This window comes from Vespa crabro, chromosome 10 (genome assembly GCF_910589235.1).
Source record: "Vespa crabro chromosome 10, iyVesCrab1.2, whole genome shotgun sequence".
In the NCBI taxonomy this organism is placed as follows: domain Eukaryota; kingdom Metazoa; phylum Arthropoda; class Insecta; order Hymenoptera; family Vespidae; genus Vespa; species Vespa crabro.
The window spans coordinates 2,707,280-2,730,489 of record NC_060964.1 but is presented as its reverse complement, the minus strand read 5'-3'; the positions used below and the strand labels follow the sequence as shown (position 1 = coordinate 2,730,489).

Genomic DNA, 23,210 nt, shown 5'->3' with positions numbered 1-23,210 from the left:
TGTACATTTATATAAATATTTTACATTAAATTTTTTCATTTATAAAATTTAACTAATTTAACATTTTGAATCTGTCATAATTCTTATATGTATATGTATACATTCGTTAATTTCTAAATGGTTATAATATTTTATATATTATTATTAATTTATATAATTTATATATAAAATTTTATATATGTATATAAATATATTGTATTATTTATATTTCATTAATATATATATATATTTGTTACTTAAATATAAATAAAATAGTTAGTTAACATAATATTTAAATTAATTTCGGAAAATTGTGATAAAGTTTGATAGTATATAAGTCTGAAATATTTATTATATTTAAGCCGATTAATTAGATCGAATTGTTGTCGAAGTACTCTCATTGAAGAATGATAGAAACCAAAGGATACGAAGTAAATGGTGCGATTATGGAGAGTACTCGAGACAGTACGACCACGAGTTCTGTTAACGCGATCGATCTAACTTCGTCTCGAGGGATTGCGCCCTCACAAAGGACGTCTGAGGATATCATTAACTATATCTGACCAACTATACCCTAGACATTTTGCGTTATATTGAAAATTCGATCGATATTACAAATTTTAAATTCAATAATTGAATTATTATTAATAATTTTATATTTTCTTTTCTTTTTTTTTCTTTTTTTTTCTTTTTATATATAGATAATTTTCATTTTACGTGATTAAATTTCTTTCATTATTTTTCTATCGTAAAACTATTATAATAATAGATTTTTAATGCGAATAATCATGAAAACATTTTGCTTTATGAAAAGCATTAATTTTCCTTATCTATTAAGCGAAGTATACAAAATAATATAATATCGGCCCTTCTTTTATGTGCAGTATACACGGTACATTTTCGACAATAATTTGCTATTAAGTGTACTGTTGCATGTTAACGGACAATTATTCTGATAGACCGCCATAAGAAGCAGGCACATCGAAAATAAATGTAGATAAACATCAAAATAAATGTTTGACCTCCTTCATTTTAATTCTTATCATTTAACCAATTTTTTTTATCGATAATAAATAAAAATTTTGGTATGTCTAAGAAAAATTTTCTTTCGAGATTTATTTTTCTTATATATCATGAATTAATTTAATCAATGCATAAATGATTATTTGAAAAGCTTAAAAAATGCACGACGCCGAATTATGTCTCTTGTTATGCCCTTAAAACGTAAAGAATGTCCAATACTTAATGTTTATTAACACAGTCAGAACTAATAAGACACAGTTTAAGTATCGTATCTAGAAATAACAGAATGTGTATGCGTATGTGAGTATGTGTATATGTGTCTGTATGTGTGTATTACCTTTCAATTATAAATTTATCTAATTTTCGAAGAAACTTATACATCACATGTTCTTTATAATTATTAACTCATCAAGAGTACATAGACTGGAAGACCTGCGCTTACGTATAATAACGATGTAATGTTAAAGCAGTGTTAGAATAGAGTTAGAACAGAGTTATCGCAAGGACAAGTGCAAAGTAAGCATAGGATAAGAGCAAAGTCCTCATTAAGAAAACAAAAAATCTATCGAATTTTTAATCTTTCTATTTCGTATGTATATTATCGACTATCAAAAGATCTTCTATTAATAATAAAATAAAGTAAAACAAAGTAATATTAATAAATAAACAAAATAAAAATTGTACATTTACAATAAATAATTTTATAAATAATTTTGTAATAGTTATATCTTTATTGGAAAAAGAAAAAAAAAGTAAATTTAAAAAAGTTATTAACAAAATCGATTTTATTATAACAATATTATTGCAATATTTAAATAAATAAAGAATAAATTAATCTTGGAAATGGTGTTGGTTTCAAGTCTCTACGACATTCCGTTTCGAAAATATCGCTTTCGAAAGATTTCCATTCATAATTCGCATGGTACAGCTGTTCATAGTAATAGTAATAGTAGTAGTAGTACTAGTAGTAGTAGTAGTAAGACCGAGTAAATTCTTGGAATTTATATGGGTTAGTATGTCACCGAGCTAATTGAATGAGATTATGTAGGTAATTGTTAACGTAATGTCTTCCATTTACATGAGAATATCTCCGAAACTAAAAATCGTAAAAACATGATGCAGGTACCATTTTAAAGGGCAGATGTTTCTCTATTTTTTGATCTATTGTTTATAATTAATTAACTATTTGTTATAAACAATTTCTATAAACAAATTCATAAGAATTAAATTCGTCTTATTTTGCCAACAAAAAATTCACATTGCGAGTGATTTATAAAATTACGATAAATTAATAAGTAATTAATAAACGGATTAATTTTTTATTGAATAAACAATTTTTAGATTATTAATAGTTACGTTTAGAGACATGGGAATATCTCCGGAACTAAAAGTCATAGAAACTTGAATCGAACACCATTTTAAAGAGTACAATTTTCTCAATTGTTTCAGCACATTATTTATAATTAATTAACAATTTCTATAAACAAATTCTTACATACAAGATTCATTTTATTTTGACCAACAAAAATTCTAGATTGCTATTGATTTATAATATAACTATAATTTTATAAATCAATAATTTGTATTATAACAATTTAATAAATAATCTTATGATTATTTATTAAACTATATTAAATATTAATAAGTTTTGTAAATTTTGCAAATCAAATTTGATGGTTAAAAATTATTTTTCGAAGCTACTATTCTCCAAAAAAATTGGAAGAAATAGAAAGGAAAATAAAACATTTTGAAGTTGAAGAAGTTTCTATTAAAAATGTTTCACTATGATCTAGGTTGTTTCTCGATAATGTTCAACTTTGATATATATCACAACAGGCTCTGTTAATAACGTAACTGACTCTTTCATCTCCTCCACTCTTCTCGGTAGTTCTATTCCGTCGAATATTGCCGAATCGAACTATCTTTCCAAAAATAGACTTCACCAGTTTTATTAAAAATATGCCGACGTATTCTGAATAGATTTCCAATCTCGACTCTCTCTCTCTCTCTCTCTCTCTCTCTTTCTCTCTCTCTCTCTCTCTCTCTCTCTCTCTCTCCCTTTTTATCGATAGAGAGAGAGAAATAAAAAAAGTTATTCAATAAAAAAAAATTTCTCTTTACATGGAAACGAATTTTATTCATTGTTTGTCTGTATGTGAATTTAATATTATTTATAAATAAATATATATGATATATTTGAATATAATATCTATAGAGATTATATTTTATAATAAAATATATACATGTGTAATATAATAAAACATAATGAAAAGATAAATAAACTAACAGAGCTATTTTTAATTAAATTTTGTTTCAATTCCTTTTTAAATAATAATAATAATAATAATAAAATATAGAATATAATAAAATATATATATATATACATATATATATACATATATATATATATATATATATATATATATATATATATATATATAATAAGATAAAAGAGCAATTACTTTTATAATTCAATTTTCTTTTCAATTATTATTCTTAAATTAAACTATTATATTACTTTTCAAAATAATAGCTGATTTAGAAAGGAAGAAAATAAATTTTCGTTAGTTGTAGCAATAAAAACAGTTGGATTTATATAAAATTGAGAAACTGTAAACATCAGTTACGTTGAAAGCTCAGTAACAAAAGGTTTTGCTTTGTGGTTTGCAAATTCCGTTATAATTTCCTCGACCATGAGATGGCAACCTCGAGTATTCATGGTTTCCGCCTTTGAAATTCTATGTCAAATTCAGAACTGTGCGAACGTAGAACTTTCTTGTTTCTGTTTTCTTATCTATTTCGAATACGAACGAGATACGGATTATCGAATTTAAGAATTTAAGATAACAATAAGATCATTTTGATTAATAATTAAAAAATATTATATATAGCAATTACAATTCAATCTTACATATATATATATATATATATATATATATATATATATATATATACGTATATTTTTGCAGAAATATAATATATTAAAAAATTCATATAATTAAATCATTGCAATATAAATTAAACAATAAATTAATTTTATTTTAATTTTTTAATAATAAATAAATATAATTTTTTCATTCATATTTATTTAACACCTAATACCTTTCTCCTTAATAATTTCCAAAAAAAAAGAAGAAAGAAAAAAAGAAAAGAAAAAAAAAATATCGTTATATTATTAATTAATTAATTTACCTTAATAGAGCTAGTATAATACATTTTTCTTTTTTATAATAATATAAAAAAAAAAAAAAAAAAAAACAAAGAAGGAAGTATGAACATTAAAGGATTATCGCATTAATCGTATGTGTTATAATTTTTCGAAAGAAAAACATTGATTCACTTTTTCATCGATTAAACCAATAGAAATGTCGGAAATAAAAAGATACAAAATCAATACAATCATTTCCTCATTCGTTACGAGATGTTAACAAGAGTTTTCTTTATCATTTCTGTAATAAGTCCATTTAATAAAAGAAAAAGAGAATAGAAATAATATATATGTATATAATATTATAGTACTATTAATATTACTATCTAATAAAATAATGTTAATAAATGAATAAACATTTTTATCCGATGAACATCAGAAAAATTATTGAAATAACTAATGGAAAAAAAACGAAATAAATATTAATAAATGTCTAAAATATTAGCAATTTATTTAGAACACGAATATGAATAAAGTATACGATTTAATGGAAAAAAAATATTTTTTCCAAAATAATTCTCTCATGTTGAAATAAAAAATGAAGGAACGAAATAAAAATTTAATTTATCTTAAAATATTCGTGTCGTTCTCTTTTCAGGACATCAATATGAATAAAAATACAGTAATTTATGTATATCTATATATAGAAAAGAAAAAAAGAAAAAAAAAAAAGAGAAAACATTTATTTCCAATGAACCCTTTCGAAAATTTTAATATTGAAATAAAAAATAAAAGGAAAGAAAAGAAAGAAAAAGAAAAGAAAGAAAAAGAAAAGAAAAAAAATGTATACGAGTCAACGATGTTTCTTTTAAACCTTTTTTAATTTCCTGACAATACAAATACGAATCAAATGACATAACTAATAAAAAATTTTCAAACGAAATGAACTGATAATATAATATAATATATAATAGATAAAAATTGATTTGTCAACAAAATGTAGGATAAAGATGATACTCGAGATTACTTTGAATATATACTGAACAAGGGAAAGAGGTAAAAAGAAAGATAGACAAAGAGAGAAAGATAGAGAGAGAGAGAGAGAGAGAGAGAGAGAGAGAGAGAAAGAGAGAGGGAGAGAGAGAGGATGTGATCCAGTACACGTATCAAGAGTGCAGTGAGATTAATCTTTAAGAAGGTGACGAATGTCTGCGGATGTCTAGGCTGACAATATTGATTTTTTTCCGAGTCTTAAAGCGTACTCTTGAACAGACTAACGAAAGAGAGAAAAAGGGGGAGAGAGAGAGAGAGAGAGAGATAAAAGAAAGAAGGCAAGAAGAGTTTTTCCTCCTCTTGGATAAAAGTACCACAAATGATAAAACTTTCTTGATTCTATGAGACACTATGTGTGTATGTACGTGTGTGCTAACTCTTAAAGAATCTTTAAGGATTATTATGAATCGACTCGCAAGAAGTGGGCTCCTGCATGAAAAGTAACGAAGCACGATTTAGCGATCGTCAAATCATCAAAACTTTTCCAACCAACATGAACTTCGTTCCTTTCGATTATTCGTCCTTCTCGAAATTTTTACTACTTTTTCCAACTTCTTTTCACATCGTCATATTTTATATGTTTCCATATAAATCGAATAACGAATTTGTTTTTATTTAATCATTATTTATTGGTATTAATAATTTCAGTTTTTTTTTTTTTAAATTTTACTTTATTTTATATACATATATATATTTTTTTTTTATTTAGTTTAATTTAATAATAATTATTCATTAATATTAATTGAAAATTATAAATGATATTTTTATAATATTAATCATTATATTAAAAATTAACTTAGATTAAAATAAAATTAAGTATATATATATATATATAATTATAAGTTAATAACACTAATCGATGAAATGTGATATATAAAAAATATTGTATTAATTATATAACCATATAGAACATTAATATTAATAATTAATAAAAATAATTATTAATTAGTGTTACAACAGAATGAAATGATAATTAATGATATTAATAATTATTCAATTGAACTATATACAAAAAATAAAATACAATATACAATTGTATTGTGATAATAATTTAAATAAATTAACGAAAATAATTATTTAAAATTATTATTATTATTGATATTAATAATAATTATTGGAGAATCGATTTAAAAAATTAATATAATAATACTAAAATGAGAAATCATAGTGAAAAATCTTTGTCTTAAATAATAAATATTCTCTTTTTTATTTTCTCTCTCGACGATTGAATTTCAAGTAACGTCTACTAACGAACCGACATCCTCTTTCGAAGAAGAGATAAGGAGCTTTGCAATTAGTAGGACGTAGCAATTAATTATCAGCGAAGTAGCGCGCTAGTATGAATATCTGAATTGGATTCATCGTTCCCTTTCCGAGAAAATTCAAAGAAAATGTGATAGACTATACTGACACTTAATGTATGTGTGTATGCGTATAAATTATATCGATATTTTACGAATTAAATCAAGAATATTTATCGTAAATATTTACTTTTATTTTCCATTTTCCATTATCCATTTCTTTCTGTCCTTTTATACTGTGCATTTCAATCAAAAGTTCAATTTTTAAAAATTTTAATATTTTTTTTTTTTCTACCTATCTATTCATTTATTTGTTGTACTCATATGTGTATATGTCTCATCAATTCCATTGACTTTTTCACAAGTTATATTTATTTATTATTTTTCTCTTTTTCTTTCTTTTTTTTCCACCTCATTAAAAAAGAAAACACATTTTCTTATTTATCCTTTTATTGCTTGTATTTGCGAGCACAATGAGAAAGAAAAGTACTGAACGAACAATTAGAAAATTTTTAAATTTAATAAGTGGTAAACAAAAACAACAAAAAAGAAGAAGAAAAAAGAAATTCAAACGAAAAAAAAATAATTAACAAGAGATACCTAAAGGTCGACATTTATAATTATTCGCAAATTAAAAGAAAATAAATAAATAAGAACGAATAGAAAATGTGGAGTCATAAATCGATTGTATTCAAACGATTCGATCATTTCAAGTTCAAGGTAAATTCAAAGAGTTAAAGACATGGTATCGTACTAGCCGGATAAATTATTGATAATTAATTCAATTCTTTGCATTGGCATTTAACCCTAAATTTCAATAGTATATCATTGATGTAACATATAGTATTCTTTTGTTGTTAGAAATTATTAAAATGACACTCTACAATTACGTAGACCAGCCAAGGTCATTCTGCATTTTTTATTTTATTCATTCACATATCCAATCAATATTATTCAACAAATATTTAAAAATGTAATTGTAGATTTAGCATTCCTCTTTTATTTTTCTTTGGTGATGTACCTACGTAATACTTATTAATATTATTTTAACATATGTGATGTGTGTTTGCGTGTGTGCGTGTGTGCGTGTGTATGAAAATATCTTCATCATATTTTAGATTTGTTTCAGATTTTTCATTTTTTTTTTTTTTTCTTAATTTATTATTCATTCAAAAAGCATTTTCTTTCTATTCTTTTTTTTTCTTGATAAAATATAAAATATATCATGCATGATAGTTAATATTATAGATTAATTCATTCATGAAAATCGCTTTGTAACATAACAAAGCTTTTTAATCTTATTATTAAATCTTTAAATATTATATATACTATGAATATTTTTCATTCATTATACGTACTGTCTTATATATCGTGAGACTAGTAAATAATGAAAATTTTAAAGATTCGTAACTTTGTCTAAAAAAAAAAGAAAGAAAAAAAAAGAAAAAGAAGAAAAACCAGCAAACATTTTTCAAACATTTTCTATCATTTAAATTGTTACAAAACAAACAATGATAAAAATACATAGGTTTATTTAAAAAATTCTCTCTCCTTTCATCTCTTTTCTATTTTTTCTTATTTTTCAACTACTTTAAATCAGTGCTACTTTGAAATCTACAAAGAAATCGAAATAACAAAAGATTATAATTTAGAAGATTAGAAAAAATAACAGACCAAAGTGCGATACTACGTTTTAATATTGCAGCTATTAATTAAATTTTAGAGTGACTTCTAAGCTTCGGTCTAATCGCAAAGCAGTTCTTTTTTTGTATTCAGAATGGAAATAAGATACACAGATAGGAAAGGAGAAGAAGATGGTAGACTTCTCTCGTTTTTTTCACGTCTACGTCGTCGTCATCATCGTCGTCTTTGCAAGATTTTTCTTTTTGAGAACCCTCGAGTGTTTCGAGCGTATGAAGTTACTAGATGCATACTGACCGCACATCAAAATTTCAAGGGACCCTGGCCCACAAGTGTAAAGCACGCCATTCATCTTCCGATCTCTACTTCTCAATCTTCCTTTACTATTTCTTTTTCCCTTCCTTTTCTTTCTTTTTTTTTTTTTTTTTTTTTTACAAAACGAAACGAAAATTGCGTGCTCTGAATTTAAGGGGAAAATGTTTTTCTTCATCAAAATTTACCTATCATTTTAATGTCTCTCATTATTTATTTATTTATTTATTTATTTATTTATTTTTAGTTGTTTCTTTTATTAATCGTCTCGCATATGTACTAATTAAATAATTAATGACATTATAATAAGTGGTAATTGATAATTGGTACAAAGAGAGAGAGAAAGAGAGAGAGAAAATGCAGATTTAATTATTTAATTATATTAATAAAAATACCAAGATATATATATATATATATATATATATATATATATATATACATATTTCTTTTTTTTTAATATTAGATAATACAGTTTTTTTATGACATGTTTAACACTTAGATAATTAATGACATTAAAACAAACCAATATATAAAAAATACATTCTAAATTATTTATAAATTTAATTATATAGCTTGTATAAAACGACAATCCATACAAAAGTTCATTCATCAACTTCACTTCTATCAACCAATTTCTTTTATCATTTATTAATTAATTAATTTATCTTATTTTATTATTATTTTAGTTATACATTGTCTCGTATTGATTAATTAATTATTAATATTAATATATATATATATATATATATATATATATATATATATATAATTAAATAATCGAATATATATTTAATAAATTATTGAATAATATCATATAATATTATATAAATGCACATATGTACATTTTGTTTATAATCCTTTATTTCTCTATTATTTACATTCACTCTATATATTTAAGTATATACGTGTATATAAATATATTTTAATGGAAAGCTGCCAATTTCTTTTAATGTAAATAGTTTTGTATCTAAATATGTATAGAGTGAACCAAAAAAAAAGAAAAAGAAGAGGAAGGAAAGAAAAATATAAAATATACAAAAATATCTTACTTCGAGTTTTCTCAAGTTACAAAAACATTCAAATTTTCTATAGCGCACTTCAGTATATATGTACATATGTACCTGCATACATAGGTACGTATAGAAAATTATATCAGAAGCTTCGTACTAGCTACAACTTCAAACAACTTCTTCACGAATAGTCATATAAATATTACTACGAAATGAGTTTGCGCAAGCTCGAATAATATAGTAGCATAATGAAAAATTTTTCCAGGGTTTCGTTCTTTGAATAAATATTTTAAATTAATTCTTTAATGATTCAACAAGTTTTGGAATAATTTTAAATACGTTTTGATAAATTAATTAAGTGAAAGAATAAAAATTTTTATTTATGTCAATCTCTCTCTCTCTCTCTCTCTAGATAATATATGTATATACATATAAATGTGCATGTAAGAAACTATTAAAAAATAAATTAATTTTGTCAGATGTTTAGAATTATTTATATTAGATTTTTCTATGTAAACTATTATTCATTTTTTTATACTTTCCTTACTTACTTGCAATAATAATTAAGAAATTGAAGAATGATCAATGATCAATGATGTAAAATTATGAATTCATTTACATAGATTGATTCATAAATATAATACATACATACAAAGAAAACATACTACTGAGCAATACAATCCCAATGTTATCCTCACTTTCAGTATTCACAAAAATCAACGAAGATATTTTGGTGTTCTGTTTTTCGTGATTCATACTGTATTGGTAAATAAACGTCCACAGATATATATAATGCGATGAATAGAACGATATTTCGTCAAGGCTCCCTACCTCTATGGTTTCTATTTTTAAACAATACCAGAATTACATCGATGACCTAAGAATAACGATTACGATAGAGTTTCGGCGACGCGAATTTAATGATTATGGAGATGAAAAAAATAAAAAAAATATGCTCACTCTCTTTCTCTCTATATATAAAATATGTTCTCTCTCTATATATATATATATATATATATATATATATATATATATATATAAAAATATGCTCACTCTCTTTCTCTCTATATATAAAATATGTTCTCTCTCTCACTCTCTCTCTCTCTCTCTCTCTCTCTCTATATATATATATATATATATATATATTTCGGTTCGTACATGCTTAGTCCACTTATCTATCTTTCTTTCTCTTGCTTGCCTTATCTATACCTACATCTATCTCTTTTTTTTATCTCTAAACGGGTAAGATATTTAAATTGGAACGTCACCTGGTGTTAGAATACTCTGGTGTTAGAATTCCTAAGGAAATTAAGTAGCGAAATAAGAATTCGAATAATTAATTTTAAGATTATTTTCACTCGAAATGTTACAAGTTAAAACTACTGTATTAAATCTCTTTCCTTTCCTCTCTGTCACTCTCTCTCCCTCTCTCTCTCTCTCTCTCTCTCTCTCTCTCTCTCTCTCTCTCTCTCTCTTGAATTTCTCTATATATCTAGCGTACTAGAAACTAAGAATAATTCTCTTTCATACATCGACATAACAATTTCCGATTGATAATACATTTAAAACAAAAATTATTGACCTTTTCGTTTTCTCGAAAACTATTTTTTATCGAACTCGAGCTAATGGGTTTTTATTCTTTTTTTTCTTCTTTTTTCAGCACGACTTCTTTAAAATAATACAATCTATTTTTTTCTTCTTTTTTATTATTATTATTATTGTTATTATTATTATTATTATTATTATTATTATTATTATTATTATTATTATTATTGTTATTATTATTATTATTGTTATTATTATTATTATTATTATTGTTATTATTATTATTATTATTATTATTATTATTATTATTATTATTATTATTATTATTATTGTTGTTGTTGTTTTTGTTGTTGTCGTTGTGAGAGATATCATTCGTTACTTATATTTATTACGTTCATGATAGTTTTATATTACGAGAATTATATGATTTTTTGTTTAAAGATTTTTCCCTCTCTTTCTTTTATTTTCCATTTTTTTGTTTTTTTTGTTTTTTTAACAACTTGTCAATCGAATCAAACGTTGCGCATGCGATTCTAATATATTTAAATCCTATTTCAATCATTGACTCAATTAATTCGAATTACATTACGAAAAATACTAAAGCATAATTCTGAAAACAATTTTGTAAAGCGGACCATATGTGCCAATAGGGAATAATTGAATTAAAATTACTTTTTACAGCGTGAATCAATCATGGAACATGCATTTCGTTACCAGAAAATTGAAAATCGTTTGAATCCGTTTGACTTTTTTATAGATTTACGAAATAAACGAAATTGCGTTACCTACAATTCTTCCCTCTTTTTTTCTCTGTCTCTCTCTCTCTCTCTCTCTCTCTCTCTCTCTCTCCCTCCCCTTTCGTCTTTATTATTTATTAATGAATCATAAATTAATTTCGTTTATTTTTAAAGTCCATGCTGTGCTTATGTACCTATATATTCGGTACAATCTAATTATCACAAAAATATTTAATATAACCATTCTTTTATCTATAAGCTAATTAAAAATTAATATAAAATAAAAAAAAAAGTATTAAAAAATTCATCAACTTATAAAACATTTTATTTAAAATAAAATAAAATGAAATAAAAATGAAATGAAATAAAATATATTTATTTTAATGCCTCATTTATTTGGAAACAGATATTATTATATTGAATGTATTAATACGAAAATGATAGCACAAAATTTATTTATTTATTATTTAGACAACAATAAATTAATTTTTTGAAGAGATCGACTAGAAATCATGAGAATAATTTAATTAATTCTTTATATAATTAGTTACTTAATTCCTATTATAGATTTTGCAAAGCTATTCGAAAAAAAAAGCAAGAATCAAAAGAAGGATAATGAGATAAAAAAATAAATAAAATAAATACAATAAAAATCGATCGACGAACGAAGCACGAGACGAAAAGTTCGGCCGTTAATTCATTGTTCGAACATTTGTCAAGTCTTTTCCATTTTACATGCAATCATTTACAAATAAATTAATCATCATTAACGCTATATTACTTTTATGTAACTTTTTTTTTTTAAGTAATATACTTACATGTACATATCCGTACTTTTCAATTTTATTTCATTTTCTCGCCATAAAAATGATATTTAATATCCTTATAAAAAATTTTAAACGTTAAAATTAAACGCACATACTATTATTTTATAATTATTGTTTTAAACACGACAAAAAGTATTATCTCATAGAGATTTAACAAATCAACAAAGGTTTTTAAATCATTTCATGGTTTTTATTCATTCTGTAGAATCTTTCGAAACAACGAGAACTCTTTTATGACTTCCTTTTGTTTTTTTTTATTACAAATTTTTTAATGAAATATTATTTTTCATTAAGAATGACAAAGATAGAAATAGAGATAGATATTAAATGTTTTCTTTTCATAAGTACGTAACTGTGATTAAAAAAAAAAAAAAAATTCTTCCAAAAATCCAATCGCTAGCATTTAATGTAACTTCTAATTCTAATACTCTCGAAGCTGCTATATATAATTCGATATAATTTTCTCATAATATTAACATATGTTTATTATATATATAAATAATACTCACTCTTTGTCTACAATGATCAACGTAACGAAGTCCGAAATAGTCCGTTTCCAAAATGTTGAGTTGCTTGCAGACATATTCGAGAATGTACATTCCTTTGTGTTGAGGCTGTAACAAAATAAAATATTGTAAAACAATTAGTTAAAATTTTTGTGCCTTTTTTTATTCTTCTTTTTTTTTTCTTCTTTTTTTTTTCTTCTTTTTTTTTCTTCTTTTTTTTTCTTTTTGTTTGAAAATAGCATATATACTTGTTCAAGTGTTTTACAGGTCAACAATGTTCAAAAGAAATATCACAAGGGACCATGATCGAAAACATATATAATACATACCTTAAACACTTTTAGAAATATAACTCGAGCATATATATACACATATACATAATATACATGTATATATATATATATGTATATATGTATATATGTATATATATACAAGTTATAACTCGTATTTCAAAGGCTTTTCCTCGAATTTCCAATTCCCAAGAGAATGTCGACCTTTAAACGATCGAACACCGAAGCTATATCGAAATGTCATCTGATCGCGATAAAAATTTTTCTTTTAATACTCATACACATTTCTTATTTTTTCTGTGCATCAATTATTACGTTCTAATGAAACTTTTGTAATGAAGTACACCCTTCAAAAATTTTTATGATTTATTTATAGAAATTTAAAAAAAAAAAGAAAGAAAAAAGCGCCTGCTATATTATCAAGTCAAATTGAAGAACTCTTTTAAATTTAAAATTATATCGAGAATTAATCGTCAAATAATTTCATAAATAATCAAGAAATTGTAAATATAACGATACCAATAATAATAATAAATAATAATAATAATAATAATAATAATAATAATAATAATAATAATAATAATAATAGTAATAAAATACTAAATACAATTTAAGCATTCGTAACGTTCATATATCTCCGTCTTATTTCATTAATTCAACAGAGAATTAATAATCACTTCGTATCAGAATCATCTATATATATATATATATATATATATATATATATATATATATATATATATATATATATATAAGTATCAATAATACTTATACTTAAACTTAAGTTTTACATTACAATAAAAAAAGAAAAGAAAAATTTGTTTATAGAATATTATGATATACGTATACACATTTTCAATAATTGCAAATATGAATTTTATCATACAAAAAAGAAAAAAAGAAAAAAAGAGAGAGAGAGAGAGAAAAAAAAACATTAATAAGTAAGATTCATAGCTCCCAGATTGGTTTATATTTTGCGTGATATATTATTGCAATGTTATGCAGTAAGCGACACGAGACAGGAAGTTTGATAACAGAAAGAAATATTTCGCTTACGAATCGAGTTAAACTATTCCCCTCTCTCTCTCTCTCTCTCTTTCTTTTACTATCTCTCTCTTTTTTTCTTTTACTATCTTTCTCTCTCTCTCTCTCCCTCCTTCGAAAAAACTCCATTTTAATATTGAACGCAACAAAATGATAACCCGATTTTATAATAAAATCGTATTTAATTGCAATGAAATTAAACTACGTAGATATCAATTCACAAGTAAGGTATTAAAAAAATCAGAAAGAAAGTAAAACAAAATTAGTTATGAACGAATTAAACAAATAATTATATTGCAAACGGATGTTACACGTAACTCGTTGTTTATAAAAATTTGTTTTTTTTACTTAGTGAAGTTATTAAAAAAAAAAAAAAAAAAGAAAAAAAAATAAATATAACAAATTAAATCGAAGTTAACCGAAACAGAGAAAATGATTGTACGTTTGGAAGCATTCGAGTCAGCATTTTTTTCCTTCAAAGTTTCCTTTCTCTGAGGACTAACATAACACGTTGATAAAATGGCAAAGACCAATTCGACGATGAAACGTAAGATCATAAATCAAGATTTGAAAAGCTCTAGCAATATTTCTAACTCGGTAGTCTCCATCGAACGAACTAACATGGGTTCTCGTACAAACTCTCCTCTCTACCTCCTTACCTCTCTTTTATCCTCCCTTTCGCCCTCTTCCAATCTCTCTCTCTCTCTCTCTCTCTCTCTCTCTCTCTCTCAATCTCTCTCTCTCTCTCTCTCTCTCTCTCTTTATCTATCCGTATCTATCTATCTATGTATCTCTTCTTTCTTACCGTTTGCTAGAAAAATGCTAACACTTTTAGCAACGATCAGACTTTGATATACGGACTTCGAACTACGGCTAAGCTAACATCTTCTCGCTTGAACGACTCGAAAGAATTCTTATAAGATTGATAAAGATTGATGGAAAATCTAATCCTTACGTAACAGGTTATTTCGACAAATTTTATGAAAACAATAAAATTAGAAATTAAACAAAAAAAAATTAACTGATTTTCTTTTTTCGTTACGAAGTAGAACGAAATGTTAGATAAAAGTATGAACGAAATTTATTTGAAAAAATTATTTATTATTCTACTTATAAAGTAGATTTGAAATTATTGTGAAAATTATTGTGAAAATTATTTATACTCATTTTGAAAAATAACATTTTTAAGAACATGAAATCATTTCTAATAAATGAAATGCGAAAAAAAAAGATAAAATTATATTTATTACTTCAACACATATTGAAAAGTTATCTTTAATTCGTTATTTTCATTTTCATTGATTGCTACGATCCAAGCTAAATTTTGTACATTAATTTTGAATAATATTCTCTATAAAAATAATATATATATATATACATATATATATATATATATATATATATATATAGAGAGAGAGAGAGAGAGAGAGAGAGAGATAAAATATACATAAATGAATTATTCGATATTTATGAATAATTAAACATAATTTTAAAGATTTTAATTTATATTTACTTCGGGATTTGTAAAATGATTTATCAATGAATCGAAGAAATATAATAATGACGAAAAATCCATATATATATATATATATATATATATATATACATATATACAGAACAATATATGTGTATAAAGAATTGAATATATGTGCGTGTGTATGGACCTCGTACTTTTAATAAGATACAACATTGAGAAATAAAAGAAAAGATCATTTTCTTTTCAATTGAATATTACAAAATTAATAAATAAATTATTAATTCATTTATTAATTAAAGAATAATTGTTTAATAGTTTTACATTATATAACATTGTTTATATTTTTCGATAAGTAAGAAAATTAAATTACAAAAGAGTAATAATAATAATAATCTCGATGAATCTAAGAGAAACAAGATGATTCTTTTTCGTTCTTTTTTTTTCTGTTAATCTTTGATAACGTTTAATCTTTTTTTTTCTTTTTTTTTTTCCTTTTTCTTTAACCTTGTAATTATAATTTATTCAAAACTTAATATCACATGTCAGTATATTTCTTCCTAACTTATATATAGTACTCTGGTAAAATAATATGACGGAACGATAAAGAAAAAAGATGGCCGACATTGAAAATATGTAGATTTGAAACGAATTTTCGTAGCTCATTCCTTAAGTGGGATTAAAGCGAAAAAAAAATGGTGATATAGTGAGTCGAGTAGAACAGACGATAGGATCAAAGTCACGAAAATCGGATTTCCTAATTGCCAAGAGCAAGATAGCGTGGCGTAGTGGTGTTATCTAAAAAGGGGTAATTCGTAAGACTCTAAGAAGGAATACCATTGATAATATATCACTTTGGAAGAATGCCAATTCGAGCCGTTTGGTAAGACGTCATGATCTTGTCTTTTATATTCCTTCTACAAGCTTTATGCAAGAAAAAGATATATATATATATATATATATATATATATATATATATATATATATTATATGTATATATTAATATTATTAAAAATATAATTTCTAATTTTGTTATATTGATAATAATAAAATTATCCAGTTATATTATTTATAATATTTTAAATTATTTCTATATGATACAGTTTCTTCAAGAAATTTATTTCATATCAAAGGTATTTTCTTTCTTCTTCGATAAGAAATTATGGAATTATTCAATATCTTTATCAATGATATTTAAACGAATCGTCAAGACGTTCAGCGAATAATATTGATTCTTCGTTCGAATCGGAACTATTAATATTTTTTATTTCTCTTTTACTTGAAATTTTGTATTCAATACTTTCATACCCATATATTTCAAGCCTATATATTATTACAGTACGAATAAGGAAAAATAATGTAGATATCTTTAAAAAAAAAAAAAATATCTGCTCGATATGTTATCGTTATAACTCAATGATGACATATAAGTTCACGAAGTAAGATTATGTGAAAATGGTAGGAAAATTGTTATATAAATTCAATGCAGTAGATATATAATGTAAATATATAATGAAATATTAAAAATAAAATAAAAGAGAAAGAAAATAAAGAAAAAGAAAAACAATTATATACTGTATGAACATTGATAGATATTATATAATCTTTGTTTTCTTTGCTTCTTGAAGATAATGGGTAAGAAAAAAATAAAACGGAAAAAAGAGAGCAATAAAAAGCAATAATACTCGAAATTAACATAAATTAATTCTTTAATGATCAGTAAAAAAAAAAAAAGAGAAATAATAATAATAATATGACGATAAGAAAAAATTGTACACAATTTTTAAAAACCTGTGACGAGAAATATGAAAATGAGACTTACAGAAAGAAAAAAAATATATATATATATAAATTTTTACATTATAGTACTTCATTATACAAGTTACAAGTTACAAGTAATAGTAAAGACATAAAGTACCGTCGTGAGAAAGTACAGAAGACGATTAATCGAACGCCTACACACGAACGACGACATTTATGCTAAGCTAAATGTTACTTCGAGACTTGAACTTTGGAAAACAAGCCACGACATGGCACGTTTCACCCTACAACGAAGGATCGTATCCGGAAACGAGCTCGTTTAGAGAGACTCCAGGAGTCAAAGCTACAGAATATAAGGAAAAAGGGAGGGGGAAGGTGAAGTGTTAGGTGCTGGTATACCTTTAATCTTTCCGAACACGCAAATTTAACTTCTAGATGCAATATATATACATATAGATGTATATCTATAATATATAGATATATATATATATATATATATATATATGCAATCATGTATGTGCGTATGCATTTGAGAAAAAAATATGATCGTAAGTATGTAGTTGAACAATTTATCTTTTTCCTTTAATTTCATCTAATTTCCTTCTATTTTTTTCTAACTTTACTCAAAATAACTATATATAGCATTATTACACTAGCTTGAATCCTTGGACACTTTTTTTTTTCTTTTCAAAATACCTTACAAATTACTATACTCTAATATTTTTTTTTTATTTAGAATGTAATTCATAGAAATTCAATTCGTAGAAAAAAAAGAATATAAATATATATATATATATATATATATATATATATATATATATATATATATATATTTGTATACATACATACGTGCTTATATATGTACATACTTATTAAAACATTATGTCCTTGTACTATCATTTATAAATAAAAAAGAAAAATAAAAAGATAATGAACGATTAAATATTGTGCCTTGAACACTCGGTGATTATTACGTAAATGTAATAAATTGTAAGTTCTTGCTTCCCATTATATTCTATCTGCATATATATCTCTCTCTCTCTCTCTCTCTCTCTCTCTCTCTCTCTCTCTCTCTCTCTATTTCTTAACCATGACCTTTGTGTCACAGATGACAGTATTACTGCTACCACTTAGCACGAAACAAAGCACGAAGGTAATTATTACACGATAGTAATTATACATTGTCGATGTATCAAGACAAACATATGCATGCATGGATAGTATATTATATATTTATACATACACATATGTATATATATATATATATATATATATCTATGTCTCTGAGATTATACTATTATAACAAGGACATGAATGATTAAAACTTCGTAAACCTTTTTAATAATGTTTTCCTGTTATTAGAAGAGTTATAGCGTTGTATAAATTTGTGTCGACAATTAGAAAATTTTTTTTCTCATCTTATTAAATTTTCTTTATTTCCTGTCGATAACAATTAAATAGATTATGTTATTATCCATTAAATTTCAAATAAAAATGAATAAGTTCTGAGATGTTCTTATATCAAATAATTGTTCAGATAAATTTCTTTTGTCATCTCATCGATTTCCATTGCTTAAATTATTTTACTGTACTTTCGAACGCACATGTATTGCAATAAATATTTCAGTTCGAATAAAAATCCTTTCCTTTGTTTTTTTATTTTTTGTTTCTTTTTTCTTTTTTTTTTAATTTTTTTGCATCCTGTTGAATAATTAAATGAATTATTGCATTGTTTGAGTCGAAAAATGTGATAATATTGATTTTCATAGAAGATTCACAATCGTAGTCCTATTGGCGCCTGTTTGGCCCAAAACACCAGCTAGAAATTTTATTCTCGTATTTCACTTTGTAATTCAGCTTCATCTGCTTGTCATTGTTATTCTACTTACACTTGATTTATCTTCTATAGATTCTAAATCAATCTATATCTCCATTTATCTATCTATTTAATAATATCTGAATGAATTTTATGATTCAACATGTTTTGATATCTTTTAGTTTCTATCTAATTCGTAAATATATTTGATTGAAATATATTTATTGTTTCAACTATTTAAATCTATTTTTCGTATTAATTCTTTTCTTAAATTATTAATAACAGAAGGAAAATTTAATTTTCCATTGATAAAAATTTATCTTTTTTTTTTTCTTTTTTTCTTTTTTTCTTTAATTGAACTCACATCAGGGTGACAAATAATTTTCTTCTACGCGAATGAAGACCAGAAGGAAAAAGTATGTAAAAATCTCAGTTTATTTTTCATTTGTCGATGATAATAATAATAATTAAAAAAAAAAAAAAGAAAAGAGAAAGAAAAACGAGAAAATTTCTATAGTGAATTTTCTTTTTTCTTCCTTTTTTTTCTTTTTTTTTTTGAATCCAAATAATATCACAGTCCAAAATTAATTTTCTTTTGATGTAATTACGGTTGAGTGAAGGTAAAAAGCTCTTTCAAAGCTTTACACACTAACGATAAAATTGAATGATCGAAGAAACCGCGAAAAACGATAACCTTTGCTCCTTCAAACGTTCCCGTTTTATTTTCGGAAGTTATCGAAAGACCATGTTCGATATGTCTGATACATGCATGCATGTACGTATACATTATGTATAACTTTCGCTTGTTATATAAACTCTTTATTAATAAATGCAGTCAAAATGTAACAAACTTATATATGTATATACACACATAGATAAATATATAAACACGTTGATGATATTCATAAAGCTCAAAACAATGTTTTGTTTCAATCAAAAAAAAAAAAATCTTGTTACATATATATTTTTTTTAATTTTCACAAAGATCTATATAAATATTATATACATTATATAAAAAAAGATATATATATATATATATATATATATATATATATATATATATAAAATCTTTATTAAATCTATGAAATTTATTTCAATCAAAAAAGAAAGAATTTTATATAATATTAAATAAACTTATATAATATTGAAATTGTATAGAAATTATTATACTATATATAATCCTCATATAATAATTATATATTATATTATTTAATTAAGATATAAATTGTATTGAAAATATTTCCTTTTAATATTGCTTATCGACTTCAATACAATAGCTTCGAACAAACTTTCGCGTAACTTCAAAATATACTTCGATCGTGCCAAATTCAGCATCCCTTATGTTGGCGTCTTGGCTTGAAAGTAACGTATTCCTTTTTTTTTTTTAGCGAGGCTCTTTCTTACAGTTACGTATGTATGGAAGAATATATACAGGGTGTTCCAGAATAAGTAGGAAATATTCTAGAGTTGATTTTCAGTATATCGAAACAATAAAAAAAAAATATATGTAAATAAGTTATTCAAATTATAACGAATTTGATTCTGAACAAATTCTATTCATTCATTATCATAATAAACGTTTGAAATGACCTTCACGCATCTGATTATAAAACTGCAAACTTCTTACCAATGACTATCTTCTTTCATTTTATTGAGCTTCATTCATCCAACGAAAGAATTATGATTCTTATTTATCCGTTTATTACTTTTAAACGTTTGATCAACATTTTATATAAATAATATTTATAATAAAATATCAGTGAGCAAGATAAGTGATACAATCCTAACACTTATTTATTTATACTGATCAAAGTATTCATATATAATGATCATTTATTTAATATAATACATATCCATCAATTAATTAAAATATTAATCGAATAAATAAAAGTGAAAAATTATTGCGATAGAACATTCGCAATGAAACGTGAAACGAAGTAAAATGTTATGTATGTTTATATGTTTATAAAAATATATATATTTTTTTTTCTTTTTTTTGAAATTTTAGATGTCCTGAAGTCATATCTACAATATAGCTCACTTATTTTGAGACACACTGTACATATGTATATATGAGCCCGAGTATATAACTTATTCGCGACATAAATTCGTCTACGTTTTCGATTCGAAGAGCATCGTGTCTTTACGATGATGTAGATATACGTATATTTCCTCGATCTTCTTAGGTTATTCTTTTCATGAAAAAGAAAAAGAATAAATAAATAAAAAAAGGAAAAGAAAATAAAATAAATAAATAAAAGAAGGAAAAGCAAAAAAAAAATAGAAACAAAAAATTAAAAATATTAAAAAGAATTTTGTAAATAAATTTTTTATTTTCTCTCTCTCTCTCTCTCTCTCTCTCTCTCTCTCTCTTTCTCTGTGATGAACAAGATCTATTTTTTTTTTATATTTTTCTTTTTTTTCTTTTTTCATTTTTCTTTTTTCATTTATTCAAAAAAAAATGTTTTCCACGAATAAAAAACATTTTCCTTTTCTTCTAACGGGCGTCACAACGTAAATTCTATTCTTGGCGTCAGCAATAACTTCCATATGAGATAACGATATTGTCAAGAGAAAATGGCACACGCTTTGTCGTTATTTCGTTCTAGAAAAAAAAAAAAAAAAAAAAAAAAAGAAAAAAAAAAAACCTTTAAGACTCGAATAATTTTTCCGCCGTGAGTTCTTTGCCAAAATCGACATGATGATAATTTTTTTTTCATTATAACGATCATAAAAATATTCACAAAAGGAAACGACGTATGTTATCAGAGTTATAACGCACAATTACTATTTACAACTAGTCGTATATTAATATCTAACAAGGGAATGATTCTTTAATAATTCTTACGATTGATTTTAAAAGAAAAATTTAATAGACGACAATTTCTCAAAAGAAAAGTATTATAAAAAAAAAAAAAAATCTCATGAAGATTGTACGAATATTTCTTTCGTCGATCAAGCACCGTTGTTATTAATGAAATAGATTCGATAAGATAAAAATTAAAAAAAAAAAAAAAAAAAAAAAAAGAGAAAGAAAAAGACAAAAAATACTGCAAAAAACAATTAATTATTTTAAAAGGACATCAATGAAAATACGTTCTATTTCCTACACAAAAAAAAATTCGATCGAATAAAAAAATATTTCTAAAGAAAGAAAAAAGAAAAAAAAAAGGAAGAAGAAGAAGAAAAATACAAAGTTCGAAATGAAATGATCCTTAACAAAATTATCTGGGACGCGATATAAATAATAAAGATTCGATTTAGAAAATGTGATAAGTAAGAAAAATTCTTCGAGTTAATTCACGAAAAGAAAATACACACGTACATACATATTGCATATAGATAGTGGAAAGTTCGTAAAAGAAGACAAGTGAGAGATTGATAAGTATAAGAGAGAAAGCAAAGTCTCGTTTAGCTTATACCAGATACAAGTAAGAAAGAGACAGAGAGAGAATAAGGAAAGAGAGCGGTTTGTATAGTGCCGTCAGTCTGACTGGCTACTACTAGTCGTTCACTACTGCCGTCTTATCACGCATTTTCATGGATCTATAGATCCCTTCTAAAAGTAAGACGTGAACACTTATACTATATATATATATATATATATATATATATATATATATATATATACCTTTACACAAAGAAAGAAAGAGATAAATGAAACGTCGTTTAAGATTTGTTTTTAATTTTTCTTTTCTCTTTCTCTCTCTCTCTCTCTCTCTCTCTCTCTCTCTCTCTCTCTT

At 24.2% G+C, this 23,210-nt stretch overlaps 1 protein-coding gene across 3 annotated transcripts in view; it reads right to left on the bottom strand.

The window, feature by feature from the left end:
- The window catches only part of LOC124427357 (band 4.1-like protein 3), an 83,047-nt gene that overhangs the window by 40,941 nt on the left and 18,896 nt on the right, over positions 1-23,210 (bottom strand). For all 3 annotated transcript variants that reach the window (XM_046970191.1, XM_046970192.1, XM_046970193.1), the window contains exon 2: positions 13,086-13,190. In XM_046970191.1, coding sequence (XP_046826147.1) covers positions 13,086-13,190 — 105 coding nt within the window. The remainder of the gene's footprint in view (positions 1-13,085; positions 13,191-23,210) is intronic.